General features: G+C 40.9%; 2 protein-coding genes and 1 long non-coding RNA gene across 6 annotated transcripts in view; 1 reads left to right on the top strand and 2 right to left on the bottom strand.

Annotated features, from left to right (window-relative positions):
* Positions 1-9,598, bottom strand: part of LOC126999832 (FK506-binding protein 5-like) — a 28,482-nt gene extending 18,884 nt beyond the window's left edge. The window contains exons 1-2 of the mRNA XM_050862862.1: positions 8,851-9,598; positions 3,981-4,123 (exon numbers count right to left, since the gene is read on the bottom strand). Coding sequence (XP_050718819.1) covers positions 3,981-4,123; positions 8,851-8,939 — 232 coding nt within the window. The 5' untranslated portion in view covers positions 8,940-9,598. The remainder of the gene's footprint in view (positions 1-3,980; positions 4,124-8,850) is intronic.
* On the top strand, positions 1,413-15,051 carry LOC126999834 (uncharacterized). Of its 2 annotated transcripts, none has more exons than XR_007753631.1 (3): positions 1,413-2,047; positions 14,017-14,256; positions 14,911-15,051. It is a non-coding gene; the product is annotated as an uncharacterized LOC126999834 (long non-coding RNA). The 2 variants fall into 2 exon arrangements; XR_007753630.1 differs by having other exon boundaries at positions 14,008-14,256.
* On the bottom strand, positions 11,933-22,584 carry LOC126999833 (phenylalanine--tRNA ligase alpha subunit-like). 3 transcript variants are annotated; one of them, XM_050862863.1, is made up of 15 exons: positions 22,413-22,584; positions 21,212-21,400; positions 20,849-21,003; positions 20,571-20,712; positions 20,035-20,277; positions 19,660-19,797; positions 19,080-19,229; positions 18,133-18,218; positions 17,863-17,988; positions 17,363-17,464; positions 14,927-15,102; positions 14,086-14,228; positions 13,671-13,826; positions 12,826-12,995; positions 11,933-12,516 (listed from the first exon to the last, which is right to left on the bottom strand). In XM_050862863.1, exons 1-15 carry the CDS (start codon positions 22,548-22,550, stop codon positions 12,315-12,317), a joined length of 2,316 nt encoding a protein of 771 aa, XP_050718820.1. In that variant the 5' UTR covers positions 22,551-22,584; the 3' UTR covers positions 11,933-12,314. The 3 variants fall into 3 exon arrangements, with proteins under 3 accessions (XP_050718820.1, XP_050718821.1, XP_050718822.1); XM_050862864.1 differs by lacking the exon at positions 22,413-22,584 and adding an exon at positions 22,114-22,149; XM_050862865.1 differs by lacking the exons at positions 11,933-12,516; positions 12,826-12,995; positions 13,671-13,826; positions 14,086-14,228; positions 14,927-15,102 and adding an exon at positions 16,467-16,986.
* Positions 22,585-25,304: the final 2,720 nt, after the last annotated feature.

Here is a 25,304-nt window from a genome sequence, read left to right as displayed (position 1 = left end):
CCAATACCACATGGGAAACACTCCACTATCCATCACAGAGGCAGAGAAAGACCTGGGACTATACGTTACCAGGCTACAAGTGAAAGCCAAATCCGTGCCAATCACAGTGGATGGATTAAGAAACATAGACCCACATCAGTCCCTTCATGGTGTAGTGTTTAGCATGCCTAGCTACATATCTGCAGGCCTGAGTTCAAATCCCAGTCAGCATACAGCTCACCCAGCTCTTCGTCTTCCCTTTTGGGCTAATTCATGAATGGGTACCTGAAGAAACCCGAGGAAGGTAAACTGTGGCAGCCCGGATGTCATGCCTGTCCTGTGTCCTGCAATAACCCTGTCCTGTATCAACAATAACAGGTTCTTACCAACTACGGGTTCAAGGGACAACGAGCTGGAGATAAGCACTGAAGACACGTGGTGAGGTCACATGTAGCTGTTGCGTACGGTATGGCCTTGACTTAACCGTTTGAGACACCATTGCCAGATTATCGTACTCGGAACATCACATATCCCGGCTTCTCACCCTTTCAATATCACCAGGAAACAAGAATAATTAACCATTTCAAAGATAAGAACATAAAAAGCCAGTTATTGGGGCACATGAGGCAGCTTTTGGGTTGGGAATCGGGGAATATGAGAAACTGAGTATACGACAATCTGGCAACGTTGGTTTGAGAGTAGATAATGGTGTTTGGGGAATTAGATGAAGATGAAGAATGGGAGGTTGTAAAGAAGGTGCATGAGGTTAAGAGAGAAGGACAATGGGTGTGTGAAAGACAACCTGAAAGAATAAATATTGAGGTGGATTAGGCATGTGACGTAAGTACCGCAAAATCCCACGATATAGCGAAAAATCATCGATACAAAGTTAGATATATACAATTTAAAAATCCGCGATACAGTGAGACCGTGAAAAGTGAACCGCGATATGGCGAGGGATGACTGTAAAACAAAGAATGATAACTTAGTAAAGAGGGTGCATGAAAGTCGAAGAGAAGGACTAGAGGTGGCTGAGAGACTATTAGATTAAGAGGCGAGGTTAAAAAATGCATGGGAGGTGGGACGAGGTGAGTGTTCATGTTGCAAGAAGGAAGTATATGAAGAGGAAGACCTGGAGACTTCTTCCATAGCCACATAATCTAAAGGAGTGCATGGAGGAGATATAAAAGCGATGATGAAGATAATTTTACTCTCCTATACTCTTAATCAATGTGTACCATATATCACATTAACCCGTCCGCTGCCATAGGAACAAATTTGGCTTTCACTAGTAGCATAACATATACTCCCATGTCTTTCTCTGCCTCTGTGGTGGATAATGGAGTGTTTCCCATGTGGTATTGGTGTGCTGGATATCCCCTCCCAAGGTGCATGACTTTACATTTTTCTTCAGTGAATTGTAGCAACCACTTTTTGATCCATTTCTAAAGCTTGGTGATGTCTTCTTGTAGGAAATCCACAGTCAACAGGTTAAACATCTAAATGCTCATATGTTAACAAGAGATTTAAAACACCACAGGCATTATGCAGTGACAAAAAAATATAAAAAATATGGAGGAAATATGGGTGAAAAATGGTGGCTTCTGGCTAGCCTATCAAGAGATAATGATAAGTGGTGGGTGTGTAGAGAGGTGGGGTACTGCGTATGAGTCCAGATAAGAAAACTGATAAACGATCGAACTTCTGGAGGTTAGCTAACGTTGCAATACTGTTTTGCTTCCCATGGGCTGCACTACACACCAAATACACTACATAAACACGATCTCCATGCACGCTGCTTCCTTCCCCGTTTCTTTTGATGCCTGATACAATGAAGCAGCGTCTGGCATAACGTCAGATTAATGAGGAAAGGAAATGCTGAATAAAAAACTGGCACGCGGCACTCAAGCACAGGAAGCAATCGGCCAATCGCAGCGCATCCTGTATCGGTGTGGCTATCACGTGCATGTGGACTGCTTTCCTAGTGTGCCCAGCGTCCCTAACTGGGTTGCATCACGGGAACATCAGGTGTACCACGGATGGACACTATGTCGACTTAGCTGATTAGGTAAGAAAAGTTCAATGCCAAAATGAAGGACGTCTTACAATGAGAGACAGATTTTAATTCCTCTTTTTTCATGTGCATGTGTGGCTCATGTTATCTTGTATTCCTGGATCTCGTGTGGAGAAAATTTTAAAAGCCACGCTTAGTCAAATATCTGTGGTTTGAAGTAAAAAATGGCAGCCCACAAGAAGAAGAGTAAATGTCACCAAAAGATGTGAATGGCTCAGAGGCTGAACATGAGAAGCAATATCTTATCTGTTCTGTACCCTCCCCCACAAAAAATAATAAATAATGACTTGACCTGGTAGCAGCGGGGATCCTGATTCTTAATGGTCCCTCTAAGCGATGAAAATGAGAAAAAATCATCCCTCACACAAACCATTTCATAATACATATCAAAGCATTTGTGATCAGATTATGTATTATCTATTTTGGGGGGTTTATATCATGGCACAAATTTGGCCCGTCGCTGCTGCCGGGTTAATGAAACAGCATTACAGTATTACTGAAAGAAAACGTATATGGAGATCATTTAGTTGACAAATGTGTGAATGAAAAAAAATTTCATGCAAATACGAAACCTTCACTGGAGGACTTTTGTTGAGACAGACAGATAATCAAGATATGCAAAATCTATGTTTATAATATAATGTCTTTGTAATGCTGTCTCACATCAATCACAGAGATTCACCACAGTGCTTGGAGGGATTAAATCCATGTATGCAAAACCCGTGGGTGTGGGGGCCAACAGTGTACAGTATATATTCACTCAAGAAAATTTTGGCAAATCTCATTCTTGGCCTCATAAACTGTATGCATATTAGCATCATGCAGCCCAAACATTCACATATGGATCTTCATTTCCAATCAAATGAAGATTCACATCTGCATCTTCATTTTCAAACTGTTAAACCAACATTTGTATCAGAAAATGTGATGTATCATACAATCAATATTTGCACCCACATCCACATCCTCAGCAATAAAAAGAAGACACAGCAGGGATAAGAAAATGAAAAGTTGGGAGAATACGCAATAGGTACGTGTAGCAACGGTGATCATCTCTGTCTCACTGGCACGTTGAGCCTATGGTGGGAGACCACATAAAGCCAACACAGAGCCAGTGTAACATCTGGTTTACCACAGTTTGCCTTCCCCAGGTTTCCCCAGAGATCCATTTATTGACCATCATGAGATGCAGGATGAACAGCTGTAGTGAAACCAGATTGGCGAGATCATTTTTGCGCTGGTTTCTGTGGGTCCTTTCCTCCTCGTCCCTCTGCCACACAGTCCCAACACCTACCTTTTCCTCTCATATGTTACCTGTGACTAACATATCTGAGAAAAAGATAGGTGTTGGGACTGTGTGGCAGAAAGGACCCAGGAAAGGACCCACAGGAGTAAACACAAAAATGATCTTGCCAATCTGGTTTCACTATAGGATAGCTGCACACCAACTGCCCAGGCCGGGATTCAAACCAAAGCCCACAGATTCATGGGTAGGCTAGCTAACCACTGCTCCGAGCAGAGGCAAAATGTTGAACTTCTGTAAACTTTGCCTTTATCATGTCATCTCTCTCTCCAGCTATATCTATATCTAGCCATCAAACCATCTATCTATTTCTAGAGGCCACGGGTTGAAACATTTTTGTGTACTGGCCTGACTGCATTTTGTGTACTGGCCTGACTGCATCTGGCATAACCTGAATGCCTTGACCATTGGCTATGGTCCCATATTGCTGAGGGTTCTTACCACCAGCCATGGTCCCAGATTGCTGAGTGTCCTTACCACTGGCCATGGTCCCATATTGCTGAGTGTTCTTACCACTGGCCATGGCCTGCATAAAATAAACGTCTCAACCCAAAGCCCTGGCCTGCATAACATGAGTGGCTTCATCACTGGCATTGGCCTACTTCTTGCTCGACCTTGACTCACCATCTTTTCCTGCGGCTTCTTGTGTTGTCTTATCTGCATCGCCTTCTCGGTCCACCAGAGTCCAGTCAGTGAGGGACTCCCGATCACTGTCCCGATCGTGCTTGGGGTTGGACATCCCGGGGGTGCGGCGGGTGCCCCTTGTTCTGAAAGACAAAAGTGACCACATGAGTTTGCCTTTTCTGAAAGCAACTTTTTTTTCTAATATGTTTACTTTCTACTTAAAAATAAGTGAGATTTCTGGCTCCCAAAACACCCTTCATTTTGAAGGAAGTATCATAGCTCTGTCAAATACAAACAGGAAAACTTCAAAAACATTTTTTAGACGAAACATTAGGGCTCAGCAGGTCCAAAGCAGTTTGCCTTTTGTAATAATTTCATTCAGTTCTGGTGACCAAGTTTTCCTTATCAACATGAACACAAATTTATGAGTGAGATCTTACATACAGTAATATCTCACCAATGACAATTAGCAAAATAACATTAAAAATTAATAGCAAGTCAATCTAAATGCCAAGTTTCTATTATAACATTCAAATTATTTGTAACAACAGATTTTTTGCTGGAAGGATAAAGTTTGTTTGCTGCCGTCTTGATGACGTACAGTAGTTTCAAAACCTGCATCCTGGTAACTGCCAAGGATAAATGTATTCAGCCATACTTTCACTCACTTTCCTCCATTTGAATCTCTCCTACAAATACTTTTTTTTCAGTTGTGTAACATGAACCATTATTGCATCAACAAGAGTAACATAAACTAACAGAGTTAACAGAGTGTTTTGTGTGATAAGGTCTGCACATGGAGACTATTACAGTGTACTGATGACCACATGACCACTCTGACCTCTCGTGCCTGACTCACCACTTCCATCAACACATTATGAAACCTGTCAAAGCCACCTTACATCTGCTGGTGATACAGGTGAAACTATCATATAACAACGCACCATAAACCACAAAACATGATAAGTCCTGAGCTATGGGTGACCTGGCTACAACCAAAGATAAGAGACTATTACATAATAAGCAGTGTTTATTGAACATTGTGTTTTCCAAAATGAATCACGGGTCGCCTGTGACTACTGACTCAAATATAAGCACAGCGTTGAGTGGTATCCTGATATTTCACTGCACTAATCTGCATAATATGACCATTTCCACAGTTTGACCATCATGCACTTTGTTTTTATATAGTACCACTCAATGCTGTTTACATGTGGGTCAAGAGTCACAGACAACGCTCAATTCATTGTATTTATTATCTCTTATTCTTGATGGTTGCCAGGTCACCCACTAGCTCAGAAGTTCTCACACTCTGTGGTTAAAAAAGGTATGCTGTTGTGTGATAGTTTGCCCTCTGTAACCAGTGGCTGTAAAGGCTGCATTTGACAGGTCTGATGACATGTTGACAGAAGTGGGTGAGCCAAGCAAGAGTGGCCAGCTTGGGGATGGGTCAAGGGGTACGCCAAAGAAGTCTTGATGGACAACCCTTGGAAAATGCATTAAACTAAGCACCTCATTGACTAAGTTTTAAATTACTCATGTCGATTCAGTTTGGATTCTTATTATTAAAAAAATATATAATGAAATGAGGGCATCAAAAGGGAAAAATGGGTGAAAGTCCCGGGGTGGCAGCACCAATAACCTCTTATACATATATTTCAACGTCATGCAAATAATCTTTTTGCTGTTAAAGGCGTTTTTCATACACCAATTAGACATTAATGGTGAGATCTTACTGCATGAGTGTGTGGGTATATATACACAGAACATGGCTAGGAGGTATTGTCATATTGAAAAAATGATCGAAAAGGAGGTATTGTCATATTGAAAAAATGATCGAAAAGGAGGTATATATTGTCATATTGAAAAAATGATCGAAAAGGAGGTATTGTCATATTGAAAAAATGATCGAAAAGGAGGTATTGTTATATTGAAAAAATGATAGAAAAGGAGGTATTGTTATATTGAAAAAATGATAGAAAAGGAGGTATTGTCATATTGAAAAAATGATAGAGAAGGAGGTATTGTCATATTGAAAAAATGATAGAAAAGGAGGTATTGTCATATTGAAAAAATGATCGAAAAGGAGGTATTGTCGTATTGAAAAAATGATCGAAAACGTCTATGACAGGAAAAATGGTTGTGAAGGAAAGGAGACAGTCCAGAGGTGGGAGGCTAGACATAGTAATAAACAGTGTGTGAGCAAGCATACTTTAGAGATAAGGAAAGCGAGAGTGCCGAGAAATGATAGGCTAGGATGGAAAAGATTTGTACCACATCATTCATGAATCAAGCACAGTAGCTATAGATAAAGCCTTACAATCACTGTGCTTAACTATATATCTTCTTTATAAGTAAAATGATGGAGCTTATAATTCAACTACAAATTACACTTTTTTTCTTATCAATAAACATATAAATAAACATAAATTAAACATATAATTCCTACCATCAGTTCAAAGCACGTTGATGTACTGAGGCTCGTATTGAATGCTACTCCTTAATCAAACACTACATTACAAAAAATACTAAAACTAATAAAGCATTTGTCACGATATTCATGCCAGTCACTCAGTCAAGTACGTATAGGCAGTCACAAGCACTCTCTCATCTTGTCTCATGATATCAGCAGCACTGTCTTCAGCGATAGCACGATAAAAAAATAATTTCATTCTATGAGGTGCAACAAAAACTCAGTAATCTTGATGTGCCATGAGTACACAATAAGAAATGAAAAATAGTCTGAAATATCTGAACAATTTACTGTTACTTAGTTTGAAGTGACTCTCACATGAACCAGTTCTCATTTTCACATTAGAAATGTAATCAGTTACTTGACTATGATTTTGCCATCATTTTCACTGTTGAGTCCAGAACAATCCCAAATCCATCAAAGGGTAAAAGCTTCAATATGATTATGCCTACGTCCTTCTCTGTTCAGAATAATGTACCTCTAGGTTCACTAAGAATTCACACATAATTGCCACCAAAAAATATCCTATCAATATTGAAATACTAACACTAAGACACACTGGGCAAGGGAAGCCACCCAGTATCTCTGCTGAGGCTGGGGTCCCACCACGCCACAACCACCTCACCTCATTAAGATTGTGTGCACTTCACCGCCTCTCAATAGCCACGAGGTACCAGCTTCCACACCACAAATGCAACTGAAGAGACCAAGTGCCTCCAGCCTTTAACAAACCGCCAGAACTCCCTAAACCTTCATGGTGGTAAGAAGTGTGAAGTGTTTCAAGTTCACTTTTTATCACCAGATATCAGTAAAATAATCTAGCAAATGAGCTCAATGCCAAGGCTTTGATAAGGATAAAGGGCAGACAGTAAGTTATCCCAAGCCTCACTGGAAAAAGAGAGAGCACGAGAAAAAAATATCATTGGCTATATGATAAATAAATAGATAAATAAATAATTGAATAAATAAATAAATTAATCAGACCACTGTGTTGTAGATTTCTTTACATGTACGTAGTGCACTGCTTTCTGATTCCTACACTAAGCATTATCATTATCAGATCTTCAATCAAAGTATATAAGAACTATATATATTTTTCTTTAATGAATTTTCAATATTTATAGATAGTACTTGTTGCCTACTTTAATGAATTTTCAATATCTATAGACACTTGTGGAAGGTAAACTGTAGTAGCCTGGATATCACACTGGCCCTGTGTCTCGGGGTGATGAGCTTGTAGTCATCACTGGCTCAAGGGAGGTGGTGGCAGAGATGAGAGAGATAATTCCCAAAGCAACATACAGCTAAAGCGGAAAACTTAATACCCCTAAGTGTTATTAAAACGGCTTTACAGAGGAATTAAATATGTATCTTGAAATATAAACGTACAAAACTGTGAACGGTTTGATAACTTTTCTAAACTCGCACCAAAGGCAGTTCATAAAAATCAACTATTCGTCTAAAGTCGTCCTCTTTTCTCTTTTTTACATAACGCTATGATAAAAAAATTGATTGAAGAAGCATGCTAAAACTGAAGGGGGATATCAGCTCAACACAGATTAGGTTCGGGGTGTAAGGGCTAAAATCTACGAACCACTTTGCTAGCTATTTCTTGTGCTTGTGTGAAAAGAAAAAAAATTCAGAAAAATATTAAAGAGTAGAGGTGCATCCTTATATTCAATAACTACTTAAATTATTTCTGGGTATTAAAAACGCATTAAACTAACATACAAATCTGCAAAAATCATATCATACAAATATTAACTTAATTAATCTCTCTCTCTCTCTCTCTCTGGCAGATTTTCAAGAAGCAGGTCACACACACACACACACACAAATAAGAAAAAAAACGTGTCCATTTCCGCGTATCTTGCGTATAAGACCAGTTTTTATGACACATCGACCATCGCATTTTTTTTTTTTTTATTCTCTCTCTCTCTCTCTCTCTCTCTCTCTCTCGCCTTGCCCCACTCACAAACATATAAACACACATCTAATCATGCATAAAAAGCTTCCCATATTAAAAAAAAAAGAAGCAATAAACACATAAGCCTTTTTTCCCCTAGTAGCTGACTCTTGCCAAATCTCTGTCCATTACACCACTGGCTGTCTCCTGCCCCTCTATGGGAGCCAACACACACACCAAGGCCTTACCTCCGCATCCCCTCCCATCTTCCCTGAGAATACGACATTTTCCACTTCTCCACTCGAATCCACACTAACGTATCCCAATGGTTTGCACTAATTAACAGCAAATACTTCTAATTCACTGTCCAGCATCTCATGACATCTTGCCTCTGCACACACTCAGAGAAACTGGCACCACCACCACCAGCACACACACACACACTCACACACACACGAGACAAAAAATAAGCGAGAAAACATTCCACTTACATTTCTTTGCCCTTCATATGATTTCCACATATATCAACCACCCTTTGCTGTACTTCCAAATGGTGGGATGGGGTCTGTTTCACCACCATCTTTGCAAGGGAACTAAAAACCGGGGCAGGGTGATGAAAGAAGCAGGTGTGAAGGTGTGCAAGGAAAGGGGTAGAAGAGAGAGAGGAAGAGAAGAATATCTGACAAGTGGAGAGGTGGGAAGGGGCAGGAAGGTCTAGAGATTGGGATTCTTAATATAGACACCTCCAATTCTCACACCCACTAATTCTAAAGGCTAAAAATGAGACAAATCATGTTCCTAAGACTGCCTTTTTAGGGTCATGATACAGAGGAAGGATCAAACTACCACTCAGACCAATAAACTACCCCTGGAAATGCCCTAATCACCCATGAAAGATAGATTTTAACAGATGTCTTGTGCCTCCTCCCTCTGGCCTGGTATACACAGACACCTCCAATTCTCACACCCACAATTTATAAAGGCAAAGAGGGAGACAAATCAGGTTCTCTAGACAATTTTTTTAGGGTCATGATATAAAGGAAGGATCAAACTACCACTCAGACCATGAAACTACCCCTGGAAATGCCCTAAACACCCATGAAAGTCTTGTTAAATAGGTGTACTTGGGCGCCTAGGAGTTTGAGAATGGCTGTCTTGGCTTGGCTCATGGCCCTGGCTCCTCCTCCTCCTCCTGCTCATTAACCCTTCTTGGGGCCTTCTAACAATAAGACAAGCACAAGAAAACGTGGCACTGGTTGTGTGGCTATACAGGCTTGTGACGACACCTCCTCACCTGCCTGGCTGCCTCGCAAAAAGGTAGATATTAATAGATGTGTTCCTCCTCCTCCTCCCACTGGCCTGCTGTGCTCCACCTCCTCCACCTCCCAAGTCAACTATTTATAAAGGCCAAAAACGAGACAAATCAGGTTCTCAAGACAGTTTTTTTGGAATCATTACACAGAGGAAGGATCAAACTGCCACTCAGGTCATATAACTACCTTTGGAAATGCCCTAAACACCCATAAAAGGTATATATTAATAGCTGTCTTCCTCCTCCTCCTCTCTGGCCTGGTGTACTCAGACGCCTCCAATTCTCACATCCACTATTTCTAAAAGCCAAAAAGGAGACAAATCAGCTTCTCAGGACTGTTTTCTTAGGGTCATTATACAGAGGAAGGATCAAACTACCAATCAGGTCATATAAGTACCTTTGGAAATGCTTAAAACACCTGTGAAAGCCTTGTCAAATAGGCGTGACTTGGTGCGTGGTGGGCGAGGCGAGGCACTGAGGGACACGTCAGTTTAACATTTTTTCAACTTTTTACGCCATCTAACGCAACCTTGGAACCCTGATTACGTGTACTAGACCCACTGACCACAAGCTATCAGTCTGCCACCTTGGGATTAGCTAGATTGCCTGAATAAACGTTAAAATGCGTCTAATACGTCTCATTCTCCCAGAGGTCTTATTCTTTTTTTTCCCATTTTTTACGCCATCTAAAACAACCTTGGAGCCCTGATTGCTTTTCCTAGACCCACTGACCACAAGCTATCAGTCTGTCTCCTTGGGATCACAAAGATTGCCTGAATAAACGTTAAAATGCGTCTAATACGTCTTTTTCTCCAGACGTTCAAAGTCATTCAGTGACTCACTCTTACATATACCCAAGACAAGGACCTTTTTCACCTCCTTCCCCATGTCATAGAGGAGGAAATGCCATGGTAGAGGAGAGGAATTAAGCTTGGCAACGTTATTTTACGTCTAAATACGTCTTATTACATTCACGTCAAGATCTCAAGGCCATTCAGTGATATGACTCATTATTAACTGATCCCAACACAAGGACCCTTTTCACCTCCTTCCCCGTGTCATAAATAAGGAAATGGCATGGTAGAGGAGAGGAATTAAGCTTAGAAACGTTATATTACGTCTAATTATATTCACGTCAAGATCTCAAAGGCCATTAATTGATATGACTCATTATTAACTGTTCCCAATACAAGGACCCTTTTCACCTCCTTCCCTGTGTCATGGCAGAGGAAATGTCACGGTGGGGGAAGGGAATTAAACTTACGAGCAGAAATATGGTTGTTTTTCCCCGTATTGGAGTTTGTTGTGGTGGTCCCGTGCTGCCCCCTGCTGGCGCGTGTTGCTGCCATGACGTCACGCTGGCTGCTCCATGACGTCACTCTTGCGTCATCGCTCCAACTTTTCTTTGTTCGGTGCACGTGTGTGTGTGTGTGTGTGTGTGTGATAAAGGAGGTAGTTCAAGAGAGAGAGAGAGAGAGAGAGACCCTATTTAGCACGTGTCTTTATGAAAATGTATAAAGATCAAGTCGAGATTGCATATTTATATTTATCCGGTCTTTGCCCCCTGCCTCACCAAGGGTACACACACGAATATTATATATATTAAAGTTTACTAAAACAGAATGATTATCCTTTTTTCTGGTATAGCCCAAGCAATCTCTCTCTCTCTCTCTCTCTGCTTATTTATTTTATAGAATTACACATAAATTCAGACCACACAGACCCTATGGTCCATACTAGTTGATCTGTCCCTAACCCTAGTGAATTTATATTAATCAGATGGCACCAGCAGAATTTTGCATTTCTACTTTAGTAAATATTAAGTTGAAGGAAGTGTACGTCGGTCGAGCTTGTTTTTAATAAGTCAGTTGTGTTGCACTGGACCATTGAAGGTGGGAGCTTATTCCATTCTCGCACTACTATATATACTGCACTTCATAAGTCTTCATTATTATATGTTTGCTTTCGTAGGGTCTGGCAGCAAAGTGCTTAAAAAATTACATTCTTGGCCAGCCTAGACTCAAGCCCACAGATATGGATCCCCTTGTAAATTATGGCAGGTGTGAGGGAAGGTGTCCCAGGTAGCTACAGCTATTTGTGTCTAAGCAGTGATTACTCAGAGAATGAATTAAGACCATTCACCTGCATATTTCAGTTCATGCACTATTTTATGGAATATTCTGCACAAGGCAAGACATCCATAGAAGAGATAATATAATTGTACTTGAAATAGCCATAAAAGGGAAGATGTTACTGAAACATTTTATTCACTTTGCTTATTGCAACATTTTATTTGCATGATGCACTCATTAAATAAATTAAAAATTCAGGTATATTACACCTTCCAGTAACGTCATAATAAATCAGATTTTCTAAGTTGCTAAAACTGAGGGAGGAAAACTCCTTTGTCTGGAATGGATTAGGTTTTCCTAGTTAAGTATTTAAGTATGTGATCAGTGTGGTGGGATACAGAACATTAACATGCAGTTATACAATATTATTTAAATCATATTTCTCACAAAATACAATGGTATCATGGAATACATGTTGGATATGATCACCTTCATAATTATACAGGCTTCCTGTTGGGATCAAATGAATGGTTATCATAGGTCATCACAGTTGACTGCCATTAAATATAATTTAGATAAAATTTTTACATAAATGATGTGATAAGCAAAATTTACTCCACCGCTGCACATTCTGAGGAGCTGACTCTAATAACCGCAGCTGCACCAGCCCAGAAAGTAGCAGCAGGTCAGCCAATGTGAATGTTTCTCCTACCAGGAATGGTTGCCGCCTAGCCAGTCCACCATCCACCTCCCGTAGGTATCCTGCCCGCTCTCTGAAAAAAAAATAAATAAATAAATAAATAAATAAAAAAATAAAATAATGCTAGTAACAGGGGAAGGATAAGCATATTTATAGGCTGATTTGCCAAACTATGCTGCTAAGGGATTCCAAATGTATTGTAGAGTGGTTGACAGAGTTTGTTTAAGAAAATGCAGAATGACTGATATATTATCCCATAAATGTTCAGCTGTTAAGTGTGTCTCCAATTTTATGAGGGGTGATATTCTTAAATAAAATATACGACTCATGTGTGTTAGGGGAAGAGAAGACACACACTTAGACAAAAGCCCAAATGACTTACTTATTGCTGCCCAGAACTAGTCTTGTGTGATATTGGTCCAGCAAGTGATCTACTTCTGTGACTTCAACATGGCTTGAGGCGCCTCTCTCATAGAGGTGGTACTTGGGGTGCTCAGAGCTTGCCTCTACCAGCCTGGCCAAGTATCGTGCAATGTTGTGTTCACCCGACACCTGTGAATATGTCATTATTAATTGCTGTATTTACAAAGTGATATAGATTGCTCAAAAGAGGAAGCGATTAAACTACTCTTAACAGACCACTTACCATTGACTATGTAACTGGTCACAGATTCTGATAGTACTTATCACTACAGCACTCAAGAGTTCAATGCCTCCAATACCACAAAAAACTGAGGTCACATTGTGGCTACTAGAGTATCCTGGCTCCTGCACTGTCTTCAGAGGACTTCCACTTCAGTTTGTTTTTCATCAGCAACATTGTCTTACATAGGCATGAGCACTGGGGGTTATGGCCCAAAATGTTTTATGAATTGCCTCAGATGTCAAATGCTAAGTGCCTGATTTCTATAAGTAGGTCAGTAGAGAGAAAGAGATAATAGGAAGGGAGAGCAGAGAAGATATAAAAAAAGGTAAACATATATGAATCAAAGGGTCATCAAGTAACAAGGATGAATAGGAGGAATAAAAATATACACCAACAATAGGGACAAAATAACCAGTCATGGAAAAATTCCATGGTGAATTATAGAAATCAAGCATTCAACCCCAAGATGAAGAAAGTAAAGTGTCAAGGAAATCTTGGTAGTATCTAAAGGTGAAATTAACGAAGCTCTTTCCTATATCCCCTAGGTATGAGAATAATAATGTCATTCTGTCCTGACTCACCTGTGTGGCAGAAAGAGGTGACACTGACAGTATGGGAAGGAGGGCAGCAGGAGAGTCCCCCTCTTGCCTCCAAACCAGGGTGATGCAGACTTGACTCTGGCTGCGCTCGGCACCACCTCCAGCGCCCCAGAATTGCTGCAGCTTCTCAGAGATTTCCTGCACCAGGGAACGTTGCATTAACAGAACCATTACTACCTCTCTTTTGCAGTAAATGAGTTTCCTGCTGTTGCTGCCAATGATGATAAGGACAAAAGCAGCTTAATTTTCACTTATCAATCAATTTTTTTAAACTGCTCACATTTCTTATATATTCAGGTTTCAGTTAATGATCTACCAGTTTAAACAGGTTGCACAAAGCATATTGTGTGTGAAATATATGAAGAAGTAATGTTAGGAACGGAGAGCTCCTGCTGACCTTCACGGAGGAGTGGCAGTGGACCCGGAGGCACAGAGGTAACTCAGCAGAGAGTGCTGCTGCCAGGGCCCGGAGGCTGTAGGGTGGCCGGCGAGGATCTGCATACACCACCACATCATGTAACCTCCCGGGCTGAGAGCCGCCTGATGAAGAAAACACCATTGAAGAAAAGTATGAACTATGATAGGAATTGATTTTATGTGAGTCAACTAAATGATGAAGTGATATTGAGAAATTTGCAAAAAAGTCAGGAAAAAAAGCTTGGCATGACAGGCAAACAGCTTTCCCTTGGCTGGGTTCTAAATTTCTGGGTCTGGACTTTTTTTTTTTTTATGTGTTAGCCTTTAGCACCGGTAGGCTTTCATGAGGGGCCTGGATAGTTGTCAGACCCAGCCCGTCATGGCGCAGGCAAGTGTTTTTTTATCGTGGCACCATCTTTTCTACAATAAGGACTAAAAACAAATAATATTGTATTGAAGTCCTGTTGTTAAAATAAAAATAAATAAATGCTACTTTTTATTATTTCTTTGGTAAACTATAAAGCAATTCCCCCCCCCCCCACACACACACAAAAAAAAAAAAAAATATCATGAAAAATATTGATCAACCTTACAATATTTTTTTCTTTTTATGCCTTAATTTCACCTTCACATCATTATCAAACACAAAAAGTAAAACCAAAGTGGATGGCAACCTATCTTGCCTGTTTTTTGTTGATACATGAAATTCATGATTTGCAAAGTTGGATTTTTTATATTTTTTATTATAATGTCACTTTGCTGATACCAAAGAATCAATTTCCATTGATCTAAAGCCTTTTCCAAGCATGTGTAACACCCACCTGTGAGCTGAGAAGTGACAGCCTGGACAGTACCCTCCAGTGTGACACCCATTTTAGAGGCAATGCTGGCAACCTTGGCCTGCAGGGCTGACAGCTTGTCTAAAATTAGCTCCTGCCTCTTGCTCAGGGCAGTCACTGAGGGGGCTCCACGCGGCTCTCCTCCAGTCCCCCTAAACCTGGTGATTTGGCTTCATTACTCAGGTGCATGATGAAATACATCACATTTTTAAGTCAGAAGTGTAATTATATTTCAATGAAGATGTAAATGTGACTAAGACATGATATTTTTACACAATATATAAAATAAAATACACTGCCATTCACTTATGCCTTTTCTTTAAGCACCATTAAGCAACATTCATTTTTTGGCACGTTCTCTATTTAGAAAATGTATACAAATTGAGTGTTTGACGCTGTAAGAAATTTAATATTTGAGAAAACACTCCTTTTACATACACTTGCTCAATCAAGGTTTTCTAAAAAAAATAAAAAAATAAAAAAAAAAATTAAAGCATAGGTTTCCTCATTTTCCCCTAGCCAAATTTTGATACCCTTTCCTCAAAACATGACCATACAATCTTCACATACCATGCAGAACTGTCATACATTTCACTGAAAGTTTTAGTGGCAAGTGGCAGCTTCTCCAATCACAACCCTTCACATTAAAATAAGCTTTATTCTTGTTACTACCAAAGAACCGTGTGGGTGACCAGGAAAACTTTTTTTGTTGTTGTTATTGCCAAAGAATTTGTGTGGGTGACCAGGATATTCCTTAACCCCTTCAGCGCCGTCACGTACGCATGTACGTGATAGGGGATGCAGTACGATATACCGTCACGTCCGGGTGTACGTGAAATATTCTATTGTTTCAGAGGGCGGGTATATACAGGCAGTATAGTTTATTATACTGTGTTTAGGGGGTGGTACTATGTACTGGAGATACCCTGAAGCTCCGCCCACAGTCACTCAAGCAAATCAGTCACTGCCACGTCACGAGACGTCACGGGACTCACGGCATCTCAAGGCTGGCTGGCTTAGGGTTGACATTTGGGACTCAATGCTTGTTTTGCTTCCATAAGAGAAGGATTATATCACTTTGTGTCCCCAGCCTGGCCATCTTGGATTCGCTACAATCGTTGCAACCGCCGTTATCACCACTATGTCAGCCAGCAGTAGTTCCGAGTCTGGCTCTGAATATCAGCCAGGTGCTTCTACTGAAGAATATAGTGACGATACCTGGTGATAGTGACTTAGTAGATGACAGTGATGAGTTTTCAGACACTGTGGAGCCAGTGGAGAAACAAGGCTGGCGCCTCATGTTGGACCCTTTCAGTGATACCCGGCCTGACCCGGCAAGTGGTATACGCGTCCGGGTCGGGTAAATGGGAGTGGTGCTGAAGGGGTTAAACTCAAGGTGCCAACACTCATTGAGTTATCTATTAACAAATAAAATTGTAACAGTATGACTCCAAGTTCAAGAAGCAGCTTCCTAGTGAGGTGTATCATAACACTGAAGTGGACATAAATCAAATTATATAAAAACATATAACAATTTTATTAATAAATATACATGATTTTCAAAAAAATCAAAAGTTAAAATTAAACTCAAAACAATCATATTTAAAATGAAGTGAATAAGAAAGAAAAAAAACTGTTGTCCTGTGATTTAATCCCTTAGTACATATAACAAGCATTCTTGAAGCTTTGTGAAATTAGACTGAATTTCATCAAATTCACAAAATTTTAACACCCAAAGCTTCAAGATGGACAATTTACATAACTGTCAACCAACAATGATCTGTACTACTCATGCAAACATTACCAGTCACTAGCAAGCTGCTTCAAGGACAAAAAATAAATAAATGCTGTAGTGATAACTGATCTAGGAAGGCAAGGCATTACACCTCACTATTTTTTGTACTAAACCCCTTGGAAACTCCATATAGCAAAGCATTTAATAAAGAATCAACAATTATAAGGAACTAATTGCAAGGCACTACATGAACACAATGTGTTACTGAATTTTCCAAGTAGATGTATCATTTTTGAAACTGCATGCTCTACAAAGAGAACCAAGAAAGTATGCATAAGTGACCAATTACATTCATATAAATATATATGTGTAATTTCCAATCCCTACACTGAGTTTCATCTACACTAACTGATAATCATAGCCCATTCCTAAAAGTGTGAAGTGAGTTAAGTTATCCTTGACAGCTAAAAGGAATGCTGAAACTTAATTGTATGTCCTGTGTGAAGAGATCCTCATGAGATGACCTTTTGCAACAGATCAACAAACTAAATCATTGCTGACATAAATCAGAGGCAGTGCAGAAAACTATCATTAGATGCTTGCACTTGACTGAACCCAAAGGTGACATGGATATGGCATTCCACTGTGACACACATCAAGGTAGGATACAGGTGAAGGCCTACTTGTCAATGGTGCAGACTGGGTTATCGAGGATCAGTTCCATCTTGACACGAGGACCCACAAGCTCCCTGATGCTGTTGATGCCATACATGATCATCGCAGGCCTGGTAAAAAATACATAAATAAATAGTAAAAGGAAAAAACTCAGCAAGTTCTCCTGCCTATTTTCTGGTGTGGACAGGACGTAGAAAGTGTGAGCTAGTAGATCTGGTTATATCTGAAATGTTTCCTCCTGCCTGAAGACTGAAGAGAGCTCTCCCCTCACTCTCCCTTTTCCTCCCACTACCCCACTGAGCCTAACCCTGTGTGTCTGGGTGGCTTCTCATTCCATCCATTTTCCCCTATACTCCCCACAGACCATAATATACTGTACTAGTATTACACACCACATGCATTAAACTTCCATTTCTCATTTTCTAAGCAATTTTGAATTCATAAAGGGACAAGTATTTATACAGAGGTTAATGATACCATGATGTGGCACTTATAGCATCATACATACCTCTCAAGAGACAGCCCATAGCCGCAAACCTTGACGCTTTCTGGCAGCCCCATTGGCCGCAGCATTTCTGGGCGGAACAGGCCGGAGTTGCCGATTTCAACCCACTTCTTGAGGCCTTTGTGGTAACTGAAGGTGGAAAAATAGTTGTGCAGTATTACAAAATATAGAGATGGAAAACTTAAACAGGGTTATGATGACAAAAATAGATTAACAAATAAACAATTAAATAAAACAAATGTAAAATGTAAAAATAAATTAAGTTATATTCACCTATATATTTCCATTGAAGGCTCTGTGTAAGGGTTATAGGTGGGCTTGAAGCGAAGATCTGTCATGCCAATCTTCTTGAAGAAACTCTGAAAGAATAAGAAGGATTTATGACATTTTTCATACAATAGTAGCTCTTGAGTACCTTTACTATCAAATGTTTCCTCAGTAACTTTGGCATATATAAATAACAAACGCCTGGCAACAAGACATCTAGTATTGCTTCTGTGCTGCTCATATCACCTTAATTAACCCCTTCAACACGAGGACGCGTATACTGCGTCCTTGCGTGCCCCGTACCACATCCGAGGACGCGCATACTGCATCCTAGCTCGCTTTAGCCAATATACAAATTATTTTATCTATATTTATGCTTACATCTCAAAATTATCAACTCATTTTTGTTTCTTTATGTGCACCATTTAATTTTGCATGTTTTCATATATATAATACATGATGATTATGTTGAGTTTATGGCTGAAAACTTGTTACATTCAATAGCGACATTTGAAATTTGGCGCGCGCGGCGATCCCGGATACAGCACAGGGCACTGTTTTGGCCCGGCCATAGTGAGTTTCTTTATGTGCACCATTTAATTCTGCATTTTTTCATATATAATACATGATGATTATGTTGAGTTGATGGCTGAAAACTTGTTATATTCAAAAGCGACATTTAAAATTTGGGGCACGCGGCGATCCCAGATACGGCGCGGGGCGCAGTTTTGGCCCGGCCGTAGTGAAGGGGTTAACAACTACTAAGCCCCATACAACACCATGACATTTCAATGCTGAACCTGCTCTTGCTGAAGTTGGGGAATATGAATGCTTGCTACCACAGAAGGAAACTACTTGATAGGGAGATACTTAGCTGTCATATGCTTGCAGGAAAAGCAGAAAACACATCAAGGGTGTATACAAATGTAACATACAAATGCACTCTGCCTTACCCCAATGACCCCCATCAGGTTCTTGATGCTGAAGTTGTGGTCAGCCACCACTCCCTCCACCTGGTGGAATTCTGCCAAGTGGGTGGCGTCCAGTGTCTCATTGCGGTACACGCGGTCGATGGAGAAGTACTTGGCTGGCTTGAACCCGTCCTGTGGCGAGAGTCAAGAGTCAGATTTAAGATCACATGGCTCCAGTTTCTAAAAACATTTAGCAGAACTAAATATCATTTAAACTTCCTTATAAGATACCTGAACTAGAATAAAAGCAACTATTAACAGTTACTGATAATGTTCATCACTCAATTCTCTTTACACAAACAAAGGCAATAAATATTGGTCACCTCAATGTCTTCCTTTAATCAAAACAAAGATGAAGATGGGTTCAGGCTTCAAAATAAACATGATATTTAACTAAAGTAATATATGAAGGAGCACAAACCTTGAGGGATTATTTTCTTACTTCTACCACTGAATGAGGTCACAAAAAAATACAATCTCCATGGGCACTGCAGCTTAAAGTTCTGCTGACAATCCCATGAACCACCTGCTACACACTGACACCAGGGGGACGGGCACGCACCTGAGCCAACTTGTGCAGCATCCGGGCGCTGACAGCTGTTGTGTGGGTGCGCAGCAGGTTCTTGTCTGCCTCAGCCCTGTCCCACTTGCACTGGTAGCCAATAGACCCATAGCCACCCTCAGTGTGAGTCTTCCTCACCTGTGGAGGAAAAAAAGCATGTTGTAAGTGGCAGACACATCAATAATAAAAACTGTCCTTTTAATAAGTGGAGAACAGGTAAAGTTTCTGTGTAAGTATGTGCTTAAGTCTGGAGTCATTGGGAGGTTGCTCAAACAATTAAAAGAGTTTAGGAAAAAGTTATTACTGATGTGAAGATAAAAAGACTGACTAAAGGTTAACCCCAAGCTGAAGGTTAAGCTTGAGTGGGATACATACTCGTTCCAAGTAGTCTTCAGGCACTTCCAAGCAGGTCTCTGGGTCAGACACATAGAAGGTGTCCTGAGCATCACGGGCAGGATGCTGCTGTGGCTGGAACAGGGCATCAAAGTTCCAGAAGGCACTCTCCACATAGTTGTTGGTAGGCATCTCAGTGAAGCCCATTTCCAAGAAGATTTTCCTAAATTCTGACCGGAGTTGCATTAGAGGGTGGAGGTGGCCAGACCGCAGCTCCACACGACCCTGGTGAAGGAGACAAAACACAGATGAAGACCTTGAAATGCTCAATTGCAGTTTCTTTGAAAATCTGACTTGTATCTTATCCATCTCATATTGTGGACCCCTACGCACATCCTATCAAGCTATTACACTCCACATATACTAGCAAAGGTATATTTTTAATTCATTCCTCAAATAAGCTCTTATGGACCTATCACATCTACTTGCATAACTCAAGGAAAAATGCATATAGTATAGAAATATGTACCCATAAGATATTCAGTATGATTCTCCACTACATCATTCTTAAGACTCACTTTAGATTTGAAGTTGTATGGTTTGAAATTTGTGTTCTTCCACTGCCCACTCTCAATCATGTCTTTGGTCAACTCAGCTTCTTGCTTGACAACTGAGGTGGTGAACTCGCTTCCTTTGGTTACTTCAAACACTGTCTTCTCACTGGAATTAAAATGTGCATTAGTGTGTGTGTGTGGTTTATTTTCATCCTAAAAGAAAGAGTATAGGTATAAAAAAATTTATGTTATCTTAGTAATGGAAAACATCATGACTATTTATAAGAATAACACATGCTTACATCTCCTTTATAAGTTTTCTCTTTTTGTAGTCTGCCTTGACCTTATCTGGCACAGTGTGTGCTTCTCCTTGAGACACTGCCTGAAGGTGGAGCTGCACCTCATCCTTGATGGTTGATACAGCTGGGACCACCTTCTCCCCCTCCTTCTTCACCCACTGCAGTACATATCAAAGTTGTTAGCCAAACAATATGGCTAAGTGTGCAATGAAAGTAAAATACAAATGAATATAAAGATTTCTTATGCTGCTCATCTGTTTATTTAGTGTTGAATAAAAAAATCACAAACAGTTTTGCATAATTAGTTTACAACTGGGGCAGAAATAAAAAAAGAATAGCACATATCTCTACACTTTTGCTCCTTACCTTGTTCTTCATTGCAGCTCCGAGTGCTATGTTTGAATTAGGTACGTTAGCTTTAATGTCAGCCAGGGAACGGCCTTCCTTGCCAAGGGAGGCAAAGAGACGAGCCTCGTGGGAGCCCTCGCTGGCCAGACTGGCGCCCTCCTCCGTGCACTCCCATGACTTGCTAGTGGTCTGCTTTACTAACACAACCTGCGAAAAGAAAGAAAATACTGAATACTTTTGGCCTTCAAAACTTTGAGTATGAGACTAATAAAGGTATGCCTGAAATGTCTCAGTAATCACAATCACCAATACTAGACTTCCTGGAAATTACTATTATTATAGTACCGTTACACTATGAATCACTAAGAAGTGTGTGATTGAAAATGAATGGTCCTGAGTAATACAAATTAGTACTAAAAGAGGATATCAATCAATCAATAGTGGTATATACCAGGCAGAGGGCGAGGCGTGCTGCATCACCCACCCTATGATGCAAGCCCACGGGGGCCCTCCAAGCATGTCTCCATGCAGGCCCAATGCCCATCCTAACTATTTTATAAAACATATGCAGAATACAATAAAATGTGTAAAGCCCATACACATACAATTATTACACATTAACACACAATCATTGAACAGTCAATACACACTCACCTGGTTGGCCTATCCATTCTATATAGCATGACAAGGAAATATGGTAAGAAAATATAGGTTGATAAATCATGTGGGAAAGGTACGTGTGAATGTATGGGCTGGAAGGATGTGCCATATGCAGTGTACTTGTGGTCAGTCTTGGAAATCTTAAGTACCTACATCAAAGAAGTGAGTGTGTAGGGCAGACTTGAATGTGTCAGGTTTGTTCCTACTACTTCACCCAGACACAATAAATCATCAGAAGCAATGAGTCTATGGAGTCCTACCAAGATGAGCTCCACAGGCATGGAGTTCCAAACACGCCAACACACCACAGTATATAGATGATGCAACAAAAATGTAAGAAAATATGTGTAACTAGACTGAGGACACACACCGGGTAGCCACATGCAATAACACAAAAAATTCACCACAAGCACCCAGGGCCCCTCTAGTCCTATGTTGACCCCCTAGTAGCTTGCAGGTCACTCCGAAAGAAACCGCCCCCTGACCCCCTCCAGCCGGCCCCCCACACGTGTCACGCACCAGCTGGCCCCGGCTTCCCCCGCACACGCCCGCCACTCACGTTTCCCAGCGACTCCAAGGACTTGATGGCGCCCACGACCCTCTGGTGGTCCTCCCCGGTGGCGGCGGCGAAGGTGTGCGAGGCGAGGCAGCCGTCGCGGGCCAGGGCGTGGAGGAGCTGCTGGCCGAGGTCCGTCATGTTGTTGTTGTGGTGGACAGCTGATGACGGCCCGGCAACGTTACCATATTGTCGTACTCTGCCTCTTATGTTTGCCAATTTTCGACCCAAAAACTGCTTTCATCACCCAAATAGCTGCCTTCATATATGGTTATCGTTTAAAGGGTTAATTATTGGTGCTTCTTGGCAACAGTTATGGGCCAGAAACCGGTAAAAACGCGGCTCTGAGTACGACAATCTGGCAACGGTAATGACGGGGGTCAGCCACGAGGAACAGATTATCGTACTCATCATATTGTATTTATAATTTCCAGACCCCTTAATCTTGTTCATTTCTGCAATTTGCACTGTAAAAATCTACCCTCAAAACAACACTACTTACTTTAGAACTACATATTCAGATGAAGTAAAAGTAATTTTCTGGAAAGGAAAAAATGTTATATACACACTCTGTCCTGCCTGGGGGTTGGGATGGCATGTTCCTCCCTTCTCCCTTGTTGTTTACCTGCAACAATAAACTATCAATCAATCATACAACATGTTGTGTAATCCTTGAGATCCTTTATTCAGGCTGCTGCGGTAATACATATTTTTAAAAGATACATGGGAAGAAAGTGGGTTAGGTATTTTATGAATAAAAAAAAAATAACTATATATATATAGGTGCATTGATATTGGTTTACCTCAAATTTAAGCGTCAGCTCTTACGTGCAAATTCATCAAGGACTTCATCATGATCAAGATTTATGTCACGATGGACATAGAGTATATATGGCCAGTCCAATTAAACGACTTTCACTCATTGTGTTCCTAAGGTTTGTTTTAAGCAATTTAAGGGCACTAAAAGATCGCTCATTGGTGGAAGAGCTAACAGGTAGGGTTGAAAAACTCTGCCACCACAGATATAAATGAAAGAACTATTTGCTTTATCGGTATCTGAATACTTCTTGCATCATGAGTTGCTTTATCTTCAACTCTTATAGGTACCTAATGACTCATATGATAAGGGAAAGTCAGTGTCTGTTGCCCATTCGCAAGCATCACCATATCCTTATCTTCAGCCATTACTAGCCAACTAAATACCCAAGAAAAAAGAAATATCCATAGCCCTTTCCCAACGTCAGCTTCATTCACTGACGCAATTAAGACGAGACCGAAGATTTACGTCGTGACAAAAGACTGACATGTACTCTTCCCCAACGGCCTCCTATGTCGCGTGCCGCAGACGAGTGCTTGTGGTCAGTGTCTGTTGGCCATTCCCAAGCATCACCATATCCTTATCTTCAGCCATTACTAGCCAACTAAATACCCTCGAGAAAAAAATATCCATAGCCCTTTCCCAACGTCAGCTTCATTCACTGACGCAATTAAGACGAGACCGAAGATTTACGTCGTGACAAAAGACTGACATGTACTTCTCCCCAACGGCCTCCTCTGTCGCGTGCCGCAGACGAGTGCTTGTGGTCAGTGTCTGTTGGCCATTCCCAAGCATCACCATATCCTTATCTTCAGCCATTACTAGCCAACTAAATACCCAAGAGAAAATAAATATCCATAGCCCTTTCCCAACGTCAGATTCATTCACTGACGCAATTAAGACGAGACCGAAGATTTACGTCGTGACAAAAGACTGACATGTACTCCTCCCCAACGGCCTCCTATGTCGCGTGCCGCAGACGAGTGCTTGTGATGTAACCCGAAGACAAGCAAGACAGTAACCAGCTTATTGCACTCCTTTGTTCCCCCCACCTCCACCTCCACCACCACCACGACCATTCAGCCTCCGCCTCAAGCCCATAACTTTACCGCCCCCTCCACCGTCCACAGCAACAGTTGACCTATAAAACTAACCTAACCTAACCTAACCTAACCTATATATGTGGGATTGTTACTGAATGCGCACTGGTGGTGATGGTGTTCAGATAGGAGGAGGAAAAAGAGGAGGAGAAGAAATGGGAGTGGAAGGGGAGAGAGAGAAATGTTAGGGGCAGGAAAGAGAGAAAGGAAAGTGGAAGAAAGAAAGGATGAGGAAAAGGAGGAGGAGGAGGAGAAATGGGAGTGGAAGGGGAGAGAGAGAAATGTTAGGGGCAGGAAAGGGAGAAAGGAAAGTGGAAGAAAGAAAGGATGAGGAAAAGGAGGAGGACGAGAAATGGGAGTGGAGGGGGAGAGAGAGAAATGTAAGGGGCAGGAAAGGGAGAAAGGAAAGTAGAAGAAGAAAAGGATGAGGAAAAGAAGGAAGGAGGAGGAGGACAACGACGAAGAGGAAAACAAGAAAGACAACCGCGATGACAAATGCGATAATTCCTAACAAAGAGAATAATAGGATGAGGATAAGAAGGCCAAGGATGGGGTGCACTAAAGCGAAAGGAAAGAATACTAAACGGACGAGGAAGAAAAAGACAAAAGAAGGGAACATTAGAGGAAGGATGAGAGATGCAGCCCAGCCAAGGTCTTCCCTAAGCTCCATGTCTCCTGCCAGTCAGCCTCGCACCCTCCCCCCAGCCGTCAGTATGTCCTAATTATCCTCCATTTCTTCTCTCTTTAATTATCTTCCTTCTCCTCCTCTTCCTCCTCCTACCAGCCGCGTTAGCAAGATGGTACTGTGTTCAGAGGGGTGTTAAAACATTTTTGGAACAGAAAAAGAAAACATTGCAAGTATATTTTAGCACATAAGGATGCATAAAATGATGTTATTTGTTATTTTATTTTATTTATTTATTTTCTTTCTTTCCTTCTCTCTTTCCTCCTTTTTTCTTTCATTCTTTCTTCCTTCTT

This window comes from Eriocheir sinensis, chromosome 17, assembly GCF_024679095.1.
Source record: "Eriocheir sinensis breed Jianghai 21 chromosome 17, ASM2467909v1, whole genome shotgun sequence".
Taxonomy (NCBI): Eukaryota; Metazoa; Arthropoda; class Malacostraca; order Decapoda; family Varunidae; genus Eriocheir; species Eriocheir sinensis.
Note: the sequence above shows the minus strand (reverse complement) of the source record. Positions and strands in the feature narration are given on the sequence as shown.